Source organism: Calcarisporiella thermophila (assembly GCF_041956535.1).
Source record: "Calcarisporiella thermophila strain CBS 279.70 unplaced genomic scaffold VTP21scaffold_11, whole genome shotgun sequence".
Lineage (NCBI taxonomy): Eukaryota > Fungi > Calcarisporiellomycota > Calcarisporiellomycetes > Calcarisporiellales > Calcarisporiellaceae > Calcarisporiella > Calcarisporiella thermophila.
Genome location: NW_027192201.1, coordinates 79002 through 96661, shown reverse-complemented (window position 1 = coordinate 96661; position 17660 = coordinate 79002). Strand labels below are relative to the sequence as shown.

General features: G+C 48.4%; 11 protein-coding genes and 2 non-coding genes across 13 annotated transcripts; 8 read left to right on the top strand and 5 right to left on the bottom strand.

Annotated features, from left to right (window-relative positions):
• Positions 1 to 24: 24 nt before the first annotated feature.
• On the bottom strand, positions 25 to 97 carry VTP21DRAFT_t148. Its single transcript has one exon. It is a non-coding gene; the product is annotated as a tRNA-Ser (tRNA).
• Positions 98 to 457: 360 nt separating this feature from the next.
• On the top strand, positions 458 to 530 carry VTP21DRAFT_t153. The gene has a single exon. It is a non-coding gene; the product is annotated as a tRNA-Ala (tRNA).
• A 102-nt stretch (positions 531 to 632) lies between these two features.
• Positions 633 to 3044, top strand: VTP21DRAFT_1154 (uncharacterized protein; the record flags this gene model as incomplete). The annotated part of the gene is made up of 9 exons (XM_069390995.1): positions 633 to 917; positions 981 to 1217; positions 1276 to 1485; positions 1555 to 1738; positions 1797 to 1963; positions 2026 to 2400; positions 2467 to 2589; positions 2657 to 2766; positions 2840 to 3044. The coding sequence occupies 9 exons, from the start codon at positions 633 to 635 to the stop codon at positions 3042 to 3044; spliced, it is 1896 nt and encodes a 631-aa protein (XP_069251275.1).
• A 466-nt stretch (positions 3045 to 3510) lies between these two features.
• On the top strand, positions 3511 to 4548 carry VTP21DRAFT_1153 (uncharacterized protein; the record flags this gene model as incomplete). The annotated part of the gene is made up of 1 exon (XM_069390984.1): positions 3511 to 4548. The coding sequence occupies one exon, from the start codon at positions 3511 to 3513 to the stop codon at positions 4546 to 4548; it is 1038 nt and encodes a 345-aa protein (XP_069251274.1).
• A 675-nt stretch (positions 4549 to 5223) lies between these two features.
• On the top strand, positions 5224 to 5925 carry VTP21DRAFT_1152 (uncharacterized protein; the record flags this gene model as incomplete). Its single annotated transcript, XM_069390973.1, has 1 exon — positions 5224 to 5925. One exon carries the CDS (start codon positions 5224 to 5226, stop codon positions 5923 to 5925), a length of 702 nt encoding a protein of 233 aa, XP_069251273.1.
• A 387-nt stretch (positions 5926 to 6312) lies between these two features.
• On the bottom strand, positions 6313 to 7203 carry VTP21DRAFT_1151 (uncharacterized protein; the record flags this gene model as incomplete). Its single annotated transcript, XM_069390962.1, has 4 exons — positions 6313 to 6702; positions 6778 to 6863; positions 6946 to 7111; positions 7201 to 7203. The coding sequence occupies 4 exons, from the start codon at positions 7201 to 7203 to the stop codon at positions 6313 to 6315; spliced, it is 645 nt and encodes a 214-aa protein (XP_069251272.1).
• A 400-nt stretch (positions 7204 to 7603) lies between these two features.
• On the bottom strand, positions 7604 to 8287 carry VTP21DRAFT_1150 (uncharacterized protein; the record flags this gene model as incomplete). The annotated part of the gene is made up of 1 exon (XM_069390951.1): positions 7604 to 8287. The coding sequence occupies one exon, from the start codon at positions 8285 to 8287 to the stop codon at positions 7604 to 7606; it is 684 nt and encodes a 227-aa protein (XP_069251271.1).
• A 466-nt stretch (positions 8288 to 8753) lies between these two features.
• Positions 8754 to 9878, top strand: VTP21DRAFT_1149 (uncharacterized protein; the record flags this gene model as incomplete). Its single annotated transcript, XM_069390939.1, has 1 exon — positions 8754 to 9878. One exon carries the CDS (start codon positions 8754 to 8756, stop codon positions 9876 to 9878), a length of 1125 nt encoding a protein of 374 aa, XP_069251270.1.
• A 295-nt stretch (positions 9879 to 10173) lies between these two features.
• On the bottom strand, positions 10174 to 11540 carry VTP21DRAFT_1148 (uncharacterized protein; the record flags this gene model as incomplete). Its single annotated transcript, XM_069390928.1, has 4 exons — positions 10174 to 10887; positions 10945 to 11102; positions 11181 to 11426; positions 11492 to 11540. 4 exons carry the CDS (start codon positions 11538 to 11540, stop codon positions 10174 to 10176), a joined length of 1167 nt encoding a protein of 388 aa, XP_069251269.1.
• Positions 11541 to 11721: 181 nt separating this feature from the next.
• VTP21DRAFT_1147 (uncharacterized protein) lies at positions 11722 to 13611 on the top strand (the record flags this gene model as incomplete). Its single annotated transcript, XM_069390917.1, has 9 exons — positions 11722 to 11727; positions 11814 to 11930; positions 11993 to 12150; positions 12231 to 12438; positions 12499 to 12606; positions 12682 to 13059; positions 13122 to 13261; positions 13344 to 13453; positions 13544 to 13611. 9 exons carry the CDS (start codon positions 11722 to 11724, stop codon positions 13609 to 13611), a joined length of 1293 nt encoding a protein of 430 aa, XP_069251268.1.
• A 307-nt stretch (positions 13612 to 13918) lies between these two features.
• Positions 13919 to 14927, top strand: VTP21DRAFT_1146 (uncharacterized protein; the record flags this gene model as incomplete). Its single annotated transcript, XM_069390906.1, has 2 exons — positions 13919 to 14420; positions 14509 to 14927. The coding sequence occupies 2 exons, from the start codon at positions 13919 to 13921 to the stop codon at positions 14925 to 14927; spliced, it is 921 nt and encodes a 306-aa protein (XP_069251267.1).
• A 302-nt stretch (positions 14928 to 15229) lies between these two features.
• On the bottom strand, positions 15230 to 15448 carry VTP21DRAFT_1145 (uncharacterized protein; the record flags this gene model as incomplete). Its single annotated transcript, XM_069390895.1, has 1 exon — positions 15230 to 15448. The coding sequence occupies one exon, from the start codon at positions 15446 to 15448 to the stop codon at positions 15230 to 15232; it is 219 nt and encodes a 72-aa protein (XP_069251266.1).
• Positions 15449 to 16690: 1242 nt separating this feature from the next.
• Positions 16691 to 17241, top strand: VTP21DRAFT_1144 (uncharacterized protein; the record flags this gene model as incomplete). The annotated part of the gene is made up of 2 exons (XM_069390884.1): positions 16691 to 16750; positions 16846 to 17241. The coding sequence occupies 2 exons, from the start codon at positions 16691 to 16693 to the stop codon at positions 17239 to 17241; spliced, it is 456 nt and encodes a 151-aa protein (XP_069251265.1).
• Positions 17242 to 17660: the final 419 nt, after the last annotated feature.

The following is a 17660-nucleotide window of genomic DNA, read 5'->3' as shown; positions in this document are numbered from 1 at the left end:
CCACAAACTAAGAGTAAGTGCTGGTGGGGGAAGTGGGATTCGAACCCACGCCGTTCTCGTCGGCATACCAGGGATAGTCCACTACACTAACCCTCCCCCGTCCGTGAAACCGCTTTTTTTTTTTTGATCAATCAATGGAAACTTTTATTAGGTTAATAGTTCCCAATATTACAAGAAGCAGACGTGAAAGAGCTTGACGCGAAGTAAGTTATCCACGTCATGTTGACGAGCATCGCTCATTGCGTCAGTAATAGTCGTTATTGTTGTGTTTATCGTGAAAGTCGTGTTTGTCGTGTTAGAGCCAAAGGGCAAGTGGACAGCAATCTCAAGAAGCGAGTGCTGGTGGGGATTGCGGGGTTCGAACCCGCGCCATTTCGATTATGAAACCGCTACTATTCGCCTATTTATCCTAGCTTACAGCATATCCCTTCTCTAGCACACGACATTCTCAGGAATTGGGGGACTAGCTCAAATGGTAGAGCGCTCGCTTAGCATGCGAGAGGCACCGGGATCGATACCCGGGTTCTCCAGTTTTTTATTCATTTTTGCGGCATTTGAATATATAATTTTATTTTATTTTATTTTTTTTTTTCATTTCTCATTTACGCACTTATATTTTCTAATCTAATAGAATGTCACAGACATATACATCGCCCCTGCAGGGTTACCGTTCCCCCGCTTACACTCCAGCCTTTCCTCGATCTAATCTGAGAGACGGTAAGACTGCTGACGCGATTAGCCCTTATGATAATGCAAACAAGTCAAAAAGCAAAATTCCAGTTTCTCAACACTACCGCACTAATCCAAGAGACTTCACCACCAGCGCTGAAAATGTAGAACCTAAAGGGACTTCTCAGGATAGCCAACCTAGTTTTCTAGCCCGTTCTCCTTTTGATAATAGCGTTACACGTCGAAAAGTATACTCAGAAATATATATTGCATGTTCAAGGATTCATCGTCTCACTTATTTATCTGAATAGAGGGATTTAAATTCCAACATTTTTCTTACACCATCACAGCGCGCACGCTTCAATGCAGAAAATATCGGAAGAACTAGATTAACTGCAACCACAAGTATGGATATAAAAGCGTCGACACAATCATTGGATAAATCTTCCAAGTTTTTGACGCGTCCACCCATAGATGGACGCGTAGAAACTCCAGAAGCTTCAGAACATGAGACGGGACTTGATGATCAGAGTGCTTCGCGACATCAGGTATGAATTATACACTGATATCCAATATAAGAAATAGGCTACTGATACTTTTTGTTAGATCGAATTAAGCATAACGCCTGCGCCAGTACGGCCAGAGAAACTATTCTCACGAGGTGAGATTGCCTCTTATGAAAGCCCACTTCGATCGCCATCACAACTCCAAGAGAGCGGCGATAAGGTGAAATCTCTGGAACACTTCACTCCAAAAGAGCGGATAACTCAAGAAACACCGCACAGCCTATTGCGTCGGCTCTCCAAGCTCACCTCTGTTAGTATAATTCAACATGCATCTAGGAGGCAACCCCTAACTATCCATTTGAATTTTCCTACTATTTAGCCAAGAGCTTCAGATGATACGCTGGATGTGCCAAACACTTCCGATACTCGCCCATCCACTTTCAACAACCGCATTGGACTCACGGCCTCTTCTCACACGATTACACAGTCCCAACCTTCAACACACGAAGCTATCACAATGGAGCAATCGAGTCCTATGATGGACAGGGTTCTAGATGCAACCGGTAATAATGCCCATGAATGCCACCTATTATCTCTCTGCTGAAGTTTAATCACTATTAGCGTCTGATATTTTCCAAACTACTTTGCCCGCCATTACGGAAGAGGATGAGGCACAAGTCTCTACTTCATACGAAGAGCCATCTCAATTGGTGCCCAAGCAATCCACTGATGTAGCAAATCATTCTTTAGACGAGAAGGACATGGAAGATTTGCCTTCTCTTCACGTGGTAATAATTCGATGCCTTTAAACTTGATTGAAGTGCATATGTATTCAAATTATAATATCTAGCCTGTGCCATTTCCTGTCCCTGAGCTGGATAGCCGTTGGAACTCTACTCGAACCGATATTTCACATACATCCGCCGAGTTGGATATCTCAAAAATCTCTCCACCGCGCAGAGTGCCAATGCCTTCTTCCAACACTACCCCAGTTGATCAGAAATCGCAAACTCAGGGCAACAAACAAGTGACCTCCTCACTCGATTTTACACCCTACAAGTCGAAGCCTCAGGTAGAGAGTATTTTTTCACCACAGCAAGAAGATCGAAATCCTTCCAATGATAGCGAGGTGGTTAGGCAGGAGGTTCATCGCGCAGAAGAGACGCGATGGCAAAATTTATCAGAGGAGATGGAGAGTATGAGGGAGGAAATTCTTAAATCAAACGTAAGCCAAACCACTCTATGCATTATGGGATAATTTGAGAATGATTGCTTAAATACGTTTGGGTAGGATGAGTTGGTATCCTTGAAGGATAAAGTCATTAGTAGGGTGAAGAAGGAGGACGAGATAGATCGACGGCTCACGCAGACTCTTGAGCGAGTCCGAAAACTCAAGGGTGAAATGGAAGCCAAAGTATGTGTTTCTCAACTGCCTTTGGATGCCTCTTTGGCTAGACCCAACCAATTTTACTACCTTTTAGGCATCAAGCTCACCACCGTCCCTGCCGGCAACCACTTCTTCAAGACGGCTCGTCACGGTTCTAGTTTTCTTAATTATAGTGGAGATGCTCGCATTAGTCCTCCTCTTCGGGTATAGTATCATGGGCTTGGAAAACGGGTCTTTCCTCTACTTTTGCTAAGACGCTCTTCTCTCTGCCTGCCAGGTTTTCTCGCGCTCGAACCGATCCCTATCTTGATCCCTATTTCGATGCAGATCCGCTTATCTTTCCTTCTCGCACACGTAGCGTCAGGCCGTTTACGCAGATGTTACAATGGATGCGACGCAAGTCATTCCAGGTTCTTCTATGGTCTGCTCAGGATCCACTGGGCTTCTGGACGCAAAATGAACAATCACTTGTCCCAACATAATCTCGCTTTTAGTGATTTTGGATTTCTCCTATAACCCTTCCCGCGGGCTGATTGGTGAAGTTTGTCAGAGGCGAAAATTCAGAATGGGTACTGTGTGACGTATGGAAAGAAAATTGCATCTAATCAAAGCCTTATATATCGGATTTTTTCTCAATCCTATTACCTGAGTTTTTCCTCAGCAACGGCTGGTACCGAGCAAAAAAACAAAAAGGGGGGAGGAGCTAATATTAGAATTTTCTTCTTTTTCCTCAAGCTTTCCCAAACATCCTTGCTTTGACATGGCGATTTGTTTTATAAATTAATTTTAGCCTCATCAACCACACTCTTTCTCATTTCTTTCCCATACGCCCCCACACGCTGAATCTAGGAAGAATTTAACTAATCAATTACTGTCGTAAGCTAGACCTTTAGCTGTCATCCCCCATCCTCATCTCTATCCCCCCCTTCCTTTCCTTACACTGAAGCCATGTCGTCGATATACCGATTTTCACATCGTATTTGGCTCTTGTTTTTCTTGTGTTTCTTGGCCCTTACGGTGGTAGATGCTCTCAACCAGCATCCTCATGCCAATTTTACACCCGCGCCCCGTCGTCGCACGGTGTTCCTCCATCGTCGCTTGGAGAATATCGCAGCCAATTTTGCACCAGAACAATGCGTCACTTCTTGTCCTCCCCCCAAATGCCCCGCCTCTTGCCCATCGGGACAAGTATGCGTGCTGGTAACTCGCACTTGCAACGAATGCTCCAAAGCAGTGTGTCGCCCTCAGAACAATTTGGGCACACTCAATGGAGGCGCAGAGACGGTGAATAATGGAGGCGGTGGCGGAATCATTGTGCCAAGCGTGCTCGGAGTCGCTGCCGCTGTGGTTGTATTGGCCGTGGGCGGACTGACCTACAGACATTACCGGAAATGCCGTCAGAGCGGGAACAGGTTCCTTTGGTTCGAGATGGGTCCCCCTACCTCAGAACAAGGGAATGCCCCCTCGTTTGGCTCCGAGGAGGCGGTGAATACGGCCACACCATCCGGCTTGACTCGGCAGAAATCGGTTTCGGCCATCGTCCCCATTGCCTATATTCCATCGGTTCGCAACTCAAAGGCCAGTGATGCCCCCACTTTAATGGGTGAGGATGATGCCCACGCCTTCCAGCCCTCCACCAGCAACCGTCTCCACGTTGGCCAGCAGCAAGCAGAGCTCCCTGACAAGCAGAGTGACCTGCGTAAGAGCGCGCTCTCTGAGGTGGATGTGCCCATCAAAGCCACCACCTTAACAAGAGCAAAGCCACACCTTGTTCGAATCGACAGTGTGAAGAAGGGTAATACTAGCAATATCATCACCAGCGTTCAACGGTCGCCTCCATTGGAGCAGGATGACTCTAAGTCGGACCCAGTCACCCCAGAGGGTGATGTGATTGTCCCCGTGCATTGGGACACCCAGGGCGCTGTTGAAGGCGAAACCATCACGATTGTCTGGAGCGGGCAGCGTGGAAGCGGCGGATCTTGTTAGTTTATATTTATGTGTGCGAGCAAAATATATATATATTATCTATTTCTATTCGTTTAGCTTCGCTTTTTTATTCTCTCTCTCTCTCTCCCTTACTCTCTCTCTCCTTCTTTTGTATCTAATAGTTCCCTTGCTTTTCGTTCTTTTTTACCCTTGATAAGAACGGCTATTGCATATTCCTTGTTGACGATTGAATAATGATATGTTTATCAAAATTGATAAAAGTCATGATCTGGATATTTTTAGCGCCGCCGCTACGGTCACAAGTGCCATTTGCCGCCTCAGGTAAAACAGAATTAAATATCCTATGGTTGCAAAAGAGTAAAGAAATGAGAAAGAGAGAGGAGAGTAATAGAAAGGGATCACACCAATTTGCCCACCTAGCCTCTTTTCCCTAATTGCTTTGGCGGCCCACCGTGAAGTTGTCAAATCGGATCGATCGCTCAATAAACAATGGAAAGAAGCCAAGGGTGGCTTGAGACGCATGATTTCATTCCACGAATCGTTTCTATTCGTCCCAGCTTCGTACCTGGGATAAAGTTAAGGTTGCTTCTTCAGACGTCTGATTGCTGATAAGAGTTATTTATAACCCTCCGGCGTTTTTTATTTTTGCTTTGGTCCATTCCACTGACTCTGCTACTTTGCCTGCATTTTAATTAAGAAAAACACCGTGTGGGAATGCGCATCAATATCAGCTCACTACTATTAATATGTCTACTGTCTGCCATTGTGCAGGCGAATGGGCTCGAGAAACGCCAGGGAAGCATTAGCAAGGGAGGGGATGTAACCGCCCCTCCTGGCTCCTCCGAGGGGCCAACGAAGCCCCCCACCTCTCCCCCTCCTTCCCCCCCCACCTCCTCGGATCCCCCGTCTTCTTCCAATCCCCCTAGCTCATCCGACCCCCCCTCCTCGTCCTCTGTCCCCCCTTCTTCTTCCAGCAAGCCGCCTGAACCATCGTCTTCTTCCCAGCCAACCCCATCCACCACTCCGCCTCCCGAGCCTTCCACAACGGCTCCGCCAACCTCTCATAGCACCTTAACCTCCACAACCACTAAGAATATCCAGTCGTCCTCCACTACAATGGTACCCCCCTCTGACCCAACTTCAAGCTCACGTGCCTCTTCGCCCTCCGCATCGGTCATGCCAGAAACGGATCAAGGGGGTGGGACGAACACGAGAACTATCATTATTGCAGTATCGACTGTGGGAGGAGTCATCGTGTTGGGAGCCATTGCATTCGTGACCACAAAATTCCTCACTCGTAGATCAAAATCGGGTTGGGATGAAGAAGAGGTTTCAACCAGCCGGTTCAGCAGTGTGCCTGGAGGAAATGACTTCTTTAAGCAAACTCTGAATCAATATCACCAGAGAACTCATTAGTTAGGCACATCTTCCTTTCCTCTCTCCTACTCTTCAAATTTGTTTCTCTATGATATCTCCTATTATTTCTCACTCTGACGGTATATCAATCTTCCTTATACTGTGATTAGATTTCGCTTTTTACTATTTTCTTTTTTTTTTTTTGGTTTAATTATCTGTTCTATTTTTTTTTTTTTTCATCCCACGTATTTTGTTGTAGTTTTATATCAACCCCCTATTTTTTTCTCCTTCCTTCCTTTCTCCAGCACTCTAATACTCAATCTCGTCCAAGTTCAATAAAAGAAAAAAAAAAGGCATTTATAGCAACATATATATTTTATATATATGTATATATACGGCACCAAAAAAAAAACAAAGTTTTGCTTATACGAAGGGATGCTCTCTAATCTAATTGTTTCTGGCCCTTAACCCCTGGGCCAGCTGCTCCTTACACCGATCCACCCGATCAAGTAAAGATTGGGCCCACCGTACCGCCTCTCGACGTTTTTCTCTCACGCGCTGAGCATTCTCAGGGCACACGATTGAGTCGAGGGCAAAGAGGGCTTGCATCAGCCGCTCGGAGATTTCCCGGTGTGTCTTTTCGAATCTCTGTCGGGATGCGGCGTCGGCATCGGGGGGAAGTGGGGGTGCAGCAAAATAGCCAGCAACTTGTTGTTCATAGGATTCTATTTGGGGGATAAGCGTGCGTGTCACTTGAGCAACCAGGTTTTGAACGCGTATGAGGAGGGCCTGTTCCTCGCTATCCTCGTCCTGCGCTTGCCGATTAGCGACTCCACCCTACGCAATTTGGAAGGAAAAAAAACGAGTGAGTAAACATAAGCCATGTGGACTGAACACAGGAGGAAGGCCTACATCCGGCATTGAAGTCAGCAGCATCACTTTTGACCGATTTCTAATACCATATTGTGATAACGGTACTAAATCATTCTTCATAACGGCTGCTCAGCAGAGGCGAGAATTAGCACACTACAAATCGATCCATGCACGGGGAGTAATAGCAAGGTAACAAGAAGCACTTACCTCCGGAATAGATGAGCTTCATTGAATTGATGGGCATCCCGGTGGCCTCTTTTATCCTCGACTTTAGGTCAGCGACTGTTGTACGGGAGAGGACATCGCTTGATGAACCGAGATCGATCTCGAAGAGTTGGCGATTCCACGCCACTTGAATAATCATAGATTGACCCTATCCAATGGCAAAACGAGATTCATTGAGTGTCCATAGACTCTTCCCCTAACACCATCGATTCAGCGAAAAATGGCTAGATGCATTACCATCCCGTTTATGGAAAAGGGACGAGATAAAAGCGGTATCACCGACCGCGTGAGGAGAAGAACAAGGGCGATTTTCGAAAAAATGGAAAAAAAGGCAAAGGTAGAGCGGAGATGATCGATGGAGAGGACAGATGAGCGAAAGAGGGGGAGTGGGTCCTCACGATCTTAGTTTTATATAAGAGATCTATAGAGTTGGAGTATCCAGCCCTCCTCAGTTTGTGCTTACTTTCTGGGTGAATCGCCCTCAACAATTTTCAGGATCCTTATGAAATATAAATATATGTATTGTCCGTCCTCTATACATATACATAAAGAAAGAAGGTATGGAGAGAAAGTCTCTTTTCTAGATCCCGGATGATCCCCACCCATGACCGCAACGTAAACCGCCATTAAGCGTCCATTTTCACTCGCTGGACTCCCCTTGCTTATCCTTGCTTATTGCTTTGCCCTGCAAGGTCACCATGCCCACACTCTTCGTCAGGGTCACAGGTTTGATGACTCGCGAATATTCGTCTAATTCTCCCAATATCTGGCTCATTAACTTCTCCTGCTCTGGCTGTGGTACTCTTCTCCCCGCTTTGCTCACTATCCGTAACTCAAGTTTATGTCCCTTGGACAAAATCTCGCGCGCCTTCTCCATCTTATGCGCCAGGTCATGGGGGGCCACCGTCCATGCAAATGAGAGTTCCTTCAACACACTGGCAGTGGGCTTGGTAGCTTTGCGTCGTGCGCGCTGCTTTTCATAGAGATCTTTCTTGGTGACAAGACGGCAGACTGGGGGTTGAGCCCGAGGATCAACCTCAAGTAACCAATAGGTAGAGCGATCGAAGGAGCCAAGGACTTCGGTCAAAGGTTTGATGCCTTCCAGTTCACCCTGAGCATTCACAAACTGGATTTTGCGGGCGGTAATTTCCTCGTCTCGGCGAGGGCGATTTAGGGGGGGAGCCGCTGTTTTGGCAGGGGGTTTGGCTGCTTGAGGGGTGGATTGGGAGGAGGAGAGGGATGAGCGCGTCGCCAAGAACCTATAACACGGGCTTGGACGCGTGCGGACCCAGAGCCTTGGAAGGGATGGATAGAGTCGGAACATTATGGACTGCTCTCACGAATGTCATACGTTCACAGAATGAAGCCAGAACTCGATTCAAAATTGAGGGAAACAAGCCACAGAGTTCATCGGCAATAGCAAAGGCCGGGTAAGGATGGCTTGATCGAGGACGCCGATCATGACTATGCTCATGCTAGGCAGAGGCTTTTGCTCGAGATTTCGTTGCATTAGCGTGGGCTTTCTGCGGATAATCTTTCTGGATGGGCCCTCGGTCTTTGTGTTTCTTGGTATTTTTCTTGTGATCCTACCCTTGATGGTCCTGCGTGGATAATTTGATATGCTACCATGGTCAGAAAATTTCATGTTCCGCTTCTCGACTTTATACGGGAATTCTGAATGTCTCAACGAGTTTGCCCCACTTTATTCTCTTTCTCGACATTATTGCTGTGCCCTCGAATTCAGTTGAGGATTGAGCTTGAATCTCACCCTACATCCCGAAAAAGAGCTCATGAGGCCATTCCATTTGATTTCCACGCTTTTCACTTTAGCCCTTTTCTCTCTAGCATTAGCGGCCGACTTCCTCTCGGTCGCTAACAAACTCTCGAGCGAGGGGCTAACATTACTCTCTACAGCTCTGGCCACAGAAAAATACGCTGCATTGCGCACATTATTTACTTCACAGCCAAGCTTTACCTTCTTCGCGCCTAGTGACAGCGCCATTAATGCCGCCCCCGATCTCATCAACCTTACTCAACAAAATTCCGCGACCCGAGTTCTGGCATACCATATTCTACCCCAGATGGTCACTACGGATAAGTTGGAGGTGGGGGGCCAGTTTTTCCCCACCCTTTATGACACAAAGACGGTGAACACCCCTGGCGCAGTGCAATCGGTCAAGTTAAAGAAAGAGGGAGGCGTCACCATGCTCTACTGCGGAGCGCAAGATCCCATCAGGGTGGTGAAGGCGGATATCTCCGTTCCGAACGGGGTTCTTCACGTCATCGACGGGGTGTGCGGCCTTCCGCAATCGCCCTCCAAAACTCTGCCCGGCATTAAAAACACGGATCTCTTCGCGCAGCTTGTCAAGAAATGGAACTTGACGGGCATTGCTGACATGAGAGGAAATACCCTCTTTATTCCCTCCAACGAGGCCATGGTGGCGGCCAATTATACCAATCTGACCGACGCTCTACAGCTGCACAACGCGCGCTACCATATGGTCGAAGGGATATGGCGCACGGTTGATTTCAGGCAGGGAGTGCAGGCCCACGCCATGTCGGGAGAGCTGGTCACCCTGGAGATGCAGAATAACAGCTTTACTATCAACAATGCAACCCTAATACGGACGGATATGTTGACCACGGCCGGTGTCATCCACGTGATCGACCAGTTTCTACACGCACCGCTAGGAGCATCCACCTTGCCGAGTATATCGGTGACGACCCGTGATTTGGATCACGTCCCCACTCTTTCTGTCGCACGGTCGCCCACACCCACCACGCCCACCATGTTCCGTTCCACTGGCTCTCGCCTAACAGAGTGGCCTTGGCTCGCCGTGGCTAGTTCTGCTTTTGCCGTCTCCATATTGGTTTTAGATTGGAGGCTCCCAAGATCTCACGTTTCCTCGATATGACCCTGTGCCATCAACTACTAGACATGAATCTTTCCCTACTGTATAAAGAGTATTGTTTTTTCATGCCATTGTACACTATTTATTTGGATTTAGATCAGCCTTAAATTTGTTCTAACTAGGATTTTTTTTTCTTCCCCACCATCTGTAAGAACGCCGTGTCATTTTCGCTACATGAATGTTGGTGTATATTGATTAGGGAGAAAGAGGAAAACAAAGAAAATAACACGAAATAAGACAAGAAGCAGGTTCCTCTTCGTACGAGTGGAACCTGATGACTAGAAAGTATAGCTTGCATTTATTCTTGCTTCAAGTTCGGGCCGCCCGACATATTCGAGTGGTCCTCTTTGCCCATGCGCCATAGGAAGAGGGTGGATCCTACGACCGCAAATATCAGGAACACCGAGGTCCAGAGTAGAATATGGAACTCAGGCATGATATTGGCCAGTTCACATGCGTCCCCGCCGTAGGCACCCTCACACTGGCATACGAAGCATTTGCCCACGGACTTGCACGAGCCATGGTCGGAGCACTTGTTCGTTTTTGCCTCGCAGTCTGCTTGGCTCTCATAGCATAGGGGACCGGGGGAGGTGGGAAGCTGGCGGCGCGAAAGGGGATTTGGAGAAGAAGAGGCATGGGTCCCCGCGTCGGGGGGCACCAAAATAAACGCGATCGTCGAATGGGCTCCTTGATTAAAATCCGGGATCACCGTCTTCTCGAACAGGTCCTTGAGCACCTTCGAGGCTGTTTTGTATTGTTGACTCTGGCGAGAAAATTGATTCAGACCGCTGATGCGGTAGGTGATATAGTTCGCCTTCGAGGACTCCGTGGGTCGGTGCTTGGAGAAGGAGGATGCAAGATCTGCGAGCGCCTCCACCTCGGTCACGAAGTCCGAGGTCTCAGGGTGCGCTCCAGGGTCCAGACTGCTGACGTCTAGCTCGGCGTATTTGACCTTGAGTGCAGCAAAAGCATCCGCTGGGCTCTTCTTTTTGGGAAGGGCGTTCACCAAATCCTATAGCCACGACGGTTAACGGTCATATGACTCGGTGAAAAAAGGGTTATTTTCTACCTCGCTCTCGCTAACCAAATAACCCACATCTGTTTCCACTCGCCGCAGTCCAGGAGTCTCGTGCTCTACCATTTTGGAGACCTCGCCTAGGATCTTGTCGAACTCCTTCACATTCGGAGGCTCTTCAATGCGAAATGAGGGGTCGTGTACAGGAAGTACTAGTAGTAAGGTTGCAATGGAGGATCCATGTGGTGAAAATCCCTACAGTGACTCGGAACCATTTCGAGAGCACTTACATCTAGATTGTTCATCCGCTCCCTCTACAAGCACCACCACGTTATCTCCGCCGCCCTCGAACATGCTTCGGTGAGGAAGGGCAGCATTGAGCGCGTCTTGGTGCGTGAGAACAACATGCCGTGAGACTCCGGCAAGGTGGGAGAGGACAAGGGGTGCAGTGGTAAAAGGAAGAGTCGGAATGAAATCCTGTGCGCGATGCTGAGCGGAAGGGTCGGTCACTAAGTAGATGGTAGCAGGAGTGGCGGCTAATTTGAGAGATGGAGAATTAACTCCCGAGACGGGGATCAGGTACAAACATGGGCATGATTACCAAACGCCAACGAGAATAATCCTACTAGAGAAGCAAGCTGTAAGCGCATTATCTTATATTTTCTCCGATTGCTCGAGTCGCCACGAGAAAGGCGCGCAATAGCTTTTTGAATACGAAGAAATTAGGAGAGAGAAAACGGATATCGTTCAATCAGATATTCGATCGGATATTTAAGTCATTGAGAAGCAAGTGCTAAGTTATTGATTTCGCGATTGAATAGCAAATAAAATATGAAGGTGCGCTGATGGTGTAGTTAAATACGTTGGCCAAAAGCATTGGCCTCTTTATGGTTGAAACTCATCGCTCCTTTTATTCCCATAAGATCGCGGTCGTGGGATGTGGCCATGGGTGTCTCGACGAAATCTATGCTTCCTTGCAGCATCTGGCCCGGGTCGAAAACATTTCCATCGATTTACTTTTAATCTGTGGAGACTTCCAGGCACGTATTTTATTCAAGTGGTAGCACACAAACTGGGTGGATTAATTAGCTACACTAACTAGGCTCTCCGAAATGAGGCAGACATGCTGTGTTTAGCTTGCCCTCCCAAATATCGGCATATGGGCTCATTCCACAAATACTATTCCGGTCGAAAGAAGGCACCTGTTAAGACTCTGTTCATTGGAGGTAATCATGAAGCGAGCAATTATCTCTGGGAGCTGTAAGTGGCCTCTTTTTTTCTACACAACACTCTATTTTATCCGCGCATCCAGATGGGGCTAATATCTGTGAACATTGAAGATATTATGGCGGATGGGTGTGCGAAAACATTTATTTCTTGGGTTTTTCAGGCGTGGTCCGTTTCGGTGGGCTGCGGATAGGGGGGCTGTCGGGCATTTATAAGGCCAACCACCACCACCAAGGCTATTTTGAGCGGATGCCCTACAGTGAGGGGGATATGAGGAGTATTTATCACGTGCGACGATACGAGATCGAGAAGCTGCTGAAGGTGGGTATGCCCGGACACTTGCCTGCACTTCCCACCGCATTTTGATCTCGATTGTTGTAGATTCGAGAGCCGCTGGATGTATTTTTATCGCATGACTGGCCGCAAGGGATCGAGCAGCATGGCAATTTGCAGCGTCTTTTACGGGGGAAGCCCTTTTTCCGTAAAGAGGTAAACACTTCTCATCTACTTCCTCCGCTCCATTTCCCGTGTCATTCTACAACGAGTGCTTTTGGCTGGAGCTAGGTCGAGTCTAACACGCTAGGCTCCCCACCGGCTCGCTTGCTCCTCGATACCCTGCGACCACGCTACTGGTTTTCTGCACATTTGCACGTTAAATTTGCAGCCATTGTACGCCATGATGCCGGCACCCAGAACAATCCGGACGAGATTGCCCTGGATGTGGATGATTTGGAGGAGGTGGAAAACCCCGACAGAATCGATTTCGAGATCAGCGACGAGGAAGCCGAAGCCACGCCCCAAGAAGGAGTCAAAGAAGAAGTGCAAAAGGGGGATGCGCTGGGTGTTTCGAATCTTGAGCACGAATCACAGCCTCGGAAAGGGAGTGAGGAGACGCGGTTTTTAGCTCTGGACAAGTGTCTACCCAACCGGGACTTTTTGCAGGTGAGCATATCGTTTTTCAGACCTTTTACAATGAAGCCTATTCACAGGAGAGGTTTGATTAGATCGTGGATTTCCCTGACGTGGAAGGCCCTCATGAGTTTGCGTACGACGAAGAGTGGCTTGCCATCCTTCGAACCTATCACGAATACCTAAGCTTGGAGAGGATGCCAAAGGCCCTCCCTGACGAGGCGATCATTCAGAGGTAGGGGTTGCTCTCTTGTACTCTGTTTTCTTTCCTCTAGTGTGAGTTGAGAACTGACCCCTGAGTGTTGGCCTTTCCACAGTCGATTGCGCGCAAACCGGGAATGGGCGCGCAGCATGGCTTTTGGCGAAATCCCCAAGAGTTTTGTGCAAACCGCCGAGCCGTACGATCCTCAACACGCTGCCGTGGAACGTAAGTTTCTTCTCTAACCATCGACAAAGGGACAAAGGCCGAGCTCGAGGAGGGACTTTAATGCCTCTGATCTAATCTGATACGCAATAGTGAGAACATACGAGAATCCACAAACAACAGCACTCAAGGCACTGATTACGAGAGAAGCCCAAGAGTAAGTTTCCTTCCATGCGAGGTTTCCCAGTTTCCCATAGGACGAGGGATGGGCGGGGGATAAAAGGCGCCGGATGAGTCTTGCCTTTTCTTTCTCAGTCGATGGCCCCCCATCTTTTTCTCGCCTTGTAACACATTCCGTCACGCGGGCAATAATAAAATAGATGCATATATTTTTTCCGCAACCTCTGGCGTTTATCTGGGGGGGATGATAAAGTTTCCCGAGTCCATATTCTCGCTCATCTAACAAAAATTGGGCCTTCCCAACCCTCTCTTGCCCAGGCTCATATTGGTAAATCGACCGCTCGACTCATGCCGCAAGCTCCCACCGGTGTTTATCCTCCAGTTCCAACCTTTTTCCACCCCGATGGCGCCCTCGATCTCGACACTCTTCGGCACCATCTCCATCGTCTGAAGCCCACGGGCATTTCGGGCGTGGTTGCGCTCGGCTCTAATGGCGAGGCCATTCATCTCACAGCAAAGGAGCGCGCCACGGTCATTAACACGGCCAAACAAACCATTTCGCCGCTTGCGGTGATTGCTGGCGCCAGCGCGCCGACAGTCCAGGAGACGGTCGAGAATTGCAAGCAGGCTAAGGAGGCGGGGGCGGATTACGCCATAGTGTTGCCACCGACCTATTACAGCTACGGCGGAAGAATGAAGGAAGTCATCCACCTCTATTTCACCCAGGTTGCCGAGCAATCGCCGATACCGCTTCTGATTTATAACTTTCCCGCCGTCACCCACGGGATCGACATTGACGCGGACACCATCGTGGCTCTGAGCGCGCACCCCAACATCGTTGGGATAAAAGGTACTTTTTCGTTGAGTCGTAAAGCGAGCATAAAAAAAAGCAAAGGAATTGGAATGCATCTATCAGGCTTTATTGTGTTTTTGGATAGCCACCGACGGCAATATCGGCAAGATGGCCAACGTCATCGGGCGTGTCGGCCCCGACTTCCATGTTCTTGCAGGTGCATCCGACGTATACCTCCCCGCGCTTACCGTCGGAGCCAAAGGATGTGTTCCGGGATCGGGGAACGTCTTCCCGCGCTCGGTTGTGCTCCTGGAAAAGCTTTTCCGCGAGGGCAAACTGGACGAGGCCCGCAAACTCCAGCAGGCCCTCGTGCTCCCCGATGACGCGACGGGGCGGTGGTTCGGGATCGTCGGGGTGAAGATGGCGCTGGACGCGTACTATGGCTACGGGGGGAACCCGCGGGCGCCGCTCTTGCCACCGCTGCAAGAGCACAGAGAAAGGGTGGCCGATGCGTGCAAGGAGGTGGTTGAATACGAGAACACCTTGGCCGAGGCCGGCCAATAAACCCGTTTGGTTTCCCTTATCCAAAGCTGCTTACAAAGAAAGAATGGCCGACGGCTGTTGATATGTTGTTGTTGTTGTTGTTGTTGTATAATCTTGGCCTTGCTTGTCCTCTCTGAATACAATGCTCCATGTATGGAGGAGAGTATGGCTTGTTTTCTGTGCCATGGAGCAAAAGCGGCTAGTGCGCATGCACAAACTAAGAAGAGAAAAAAAAGAGTTCAAATTTATCGCATCATCAGGATCCGGTTTTTCATCTCGAGTTTTAATAACCAAAATTGCCTCCCCATTTCCGCTGCAGCAAGCTATTCATAGCTTTGATCGGGCCTAGAAACGGAGTCTAGAAGCTGCCGCCATCGACGGAATTCACGCGTCGGGAAAAAGCACGAGCCTAGCCTAGGCGGCGACCAGTGGTCGCACTGCCAAAGCCCCTGGCTCATAATGAGACACAGCATTAATTTGGGGGAGAAGGGCAGAATATCCACGGAAAGGAATCCGATGGGGGTGGTGTGGGGTCGTATCATAATGACACGGTCATGCAAGTCAGTAGCATGTCAATCTCTCCCCTCCTCCCCGCAATATGCTTCGAGGCAATGCACTCGTTCGTCTTGACTACGTCGCGGAGGAGGCCCCGTTTTGAGACAAGCTCCCCAACGCCCGCGCAATAATCCCCCCTCCGAGCAAACAGGCCTCCTTCCACTAAAGGGAGAGGGCCCATGACATATCCTCCGACGGGGATACGTCAAAAAAAATCTCGCCAATTTTCGTTCTCATGAAAAATTAGCTCGGAGTACAAAAAGTACCTTAGCGGTCACGGGCTTTATTCATCCCTATATTACTCTTGTCCTGTAATTTATCGCCTAGTACTTGTTTTCTGCAATTAGAACAGCAGGAATCAAAAAATAGAGGAACAAGCATTGTGTTGACACAATCTCCGTAATTCATCAAGAAATAAAGGCAATTAATATTCCTTGTGCTGTGCAAAGGACCACAGAAAACGAGTTGTCCTGAAAATAGCGTGATTGTTTTCCCCTCCCTACCTTATACGACAATGCTTCCGGTGGGAAAAAAAGAGAGAGTTCCATGGCAAAAAGTGAACACAAGAGAATCCCGGCTCGAGGACGGGGCGAAGAGGGAAATAACGAAAGCAGATAACGTCGAAAAATAGCATTCTCGTTAAGATTAAGCTCTTTTCACTCGCCATTGGATCTTCTCATATTTGCCGGGGACCTCGCGATCCCCCTACGGGACTTGAGCGATAGGGGGGAAGGATAGGCCGGAAAAGGATCAATGCTTGCTACATGGATTAGCTCATTATTTCCCCGGCTTTGCAATGCAATCCGCTGTGGAGCAGCGGTAATTAATTCATATTGATTATCAATCATTGCTCTTTCAATGGGATTGCCGTTGTTATTATTGTTGTGGTTAATATTATTTTATTGTGATTTATTTGAAACGAAAAAAGCCTGCATCTCCGGCGTGATTAATTGATTAATAGAAAACGGGGGAGAGGCGGAATTTAAGAAAGGAAGGAGGAAAAAAAACAGCTCTTTCTTCGTGCCACGCAGACTCATTCTGATGGCGCATGTTGTAATTCGAGATATTCGATAGGAAGGGAAGCAGGAGAGATAAAGTTGGGGCCACCCGACAAGAAATTCCTGCGAGTATAAAATGGCCCGCCCTTCCTCACCGTTTCCGCTTCGTCCTGAACACAAGGAATCTCTAAAGAAACGCTAGAACATTACGAGGGGCTCTTCACATCTGTCATGGAGTTGGACACGAACTGGTGCTTCTGTGGGAAGCAGATATTTGGCCCTTCAGACTCGGTAAGTCTCCTCTCCCCCTCTTCTCGTCCGAGAATGCCGAGGAGAAAAGAAGCCTAATAACATCCTAACCCCCCTTTTCCCTTGCCTCCCTTCAGCTCTACTGCTCCCAAGAATGTGCCAATGCTGATGCGCTGAATGCTTTTCCCCCTTCGGTGCCCAGCTCGCCGCTTATCTCATACTCGTCGCCTAACCCCTCCCTTTTGTTATCCACATCTCCGTCTCTCTCTTCAAGTCCCAGTCCATCCTCCTCCACCACCTCCTCCTTTTCCTCTCCAACCTTTGAATGCATCACCACATCTCCTTCACTGGCCCCTCCCGCCCTCACGATAATGCGACCCTCCTCGCGCATCTCTCCACCCAACTTTTCCCTAGGCCAAGCCTGTGTTCCCAACGGTGCTAAACTTGCCACCACCGGGTACAGCATGGCAAAGATGTGCATGGAGAGTTTGCAGTTGCAACAGCAGCAAGGAAAGCGACTCTTTTTCTTTTAACCACCAGCCAAAAGGCAAGTTTTATTCTATTTGTTTACTTGTACATATCTTTCTATTCCTATTTCCTTGCCTCCCCCCCCTTTTTTTGTTGTTATCTATTCATGAATTTCCTTTGATTTTGGGGCTCTTACGCATGGACCCCCTGCTAGGGATTCTCCCCTCCGATATGGCCATTAGCAGAGCTTCTCTGAAAAAAAAAAATACTACCCACTCAATCTTGTATCTATTATTTCTTTCTTGCCGCTATGAGTCATTTTTAGTATATCTTCTTGTAAATAAAGGTGGCCTTCTGCCTAGTTTCTTGAGAGTTAGAGTCTGTTTCGGAAGAGCATGTTGGATGGATTTGACTCATTATGCTAATCCCCTGTCTCGAGATATCCGATGGGCTCCGATCTGAACCCTCTGATCTGGATACGCGA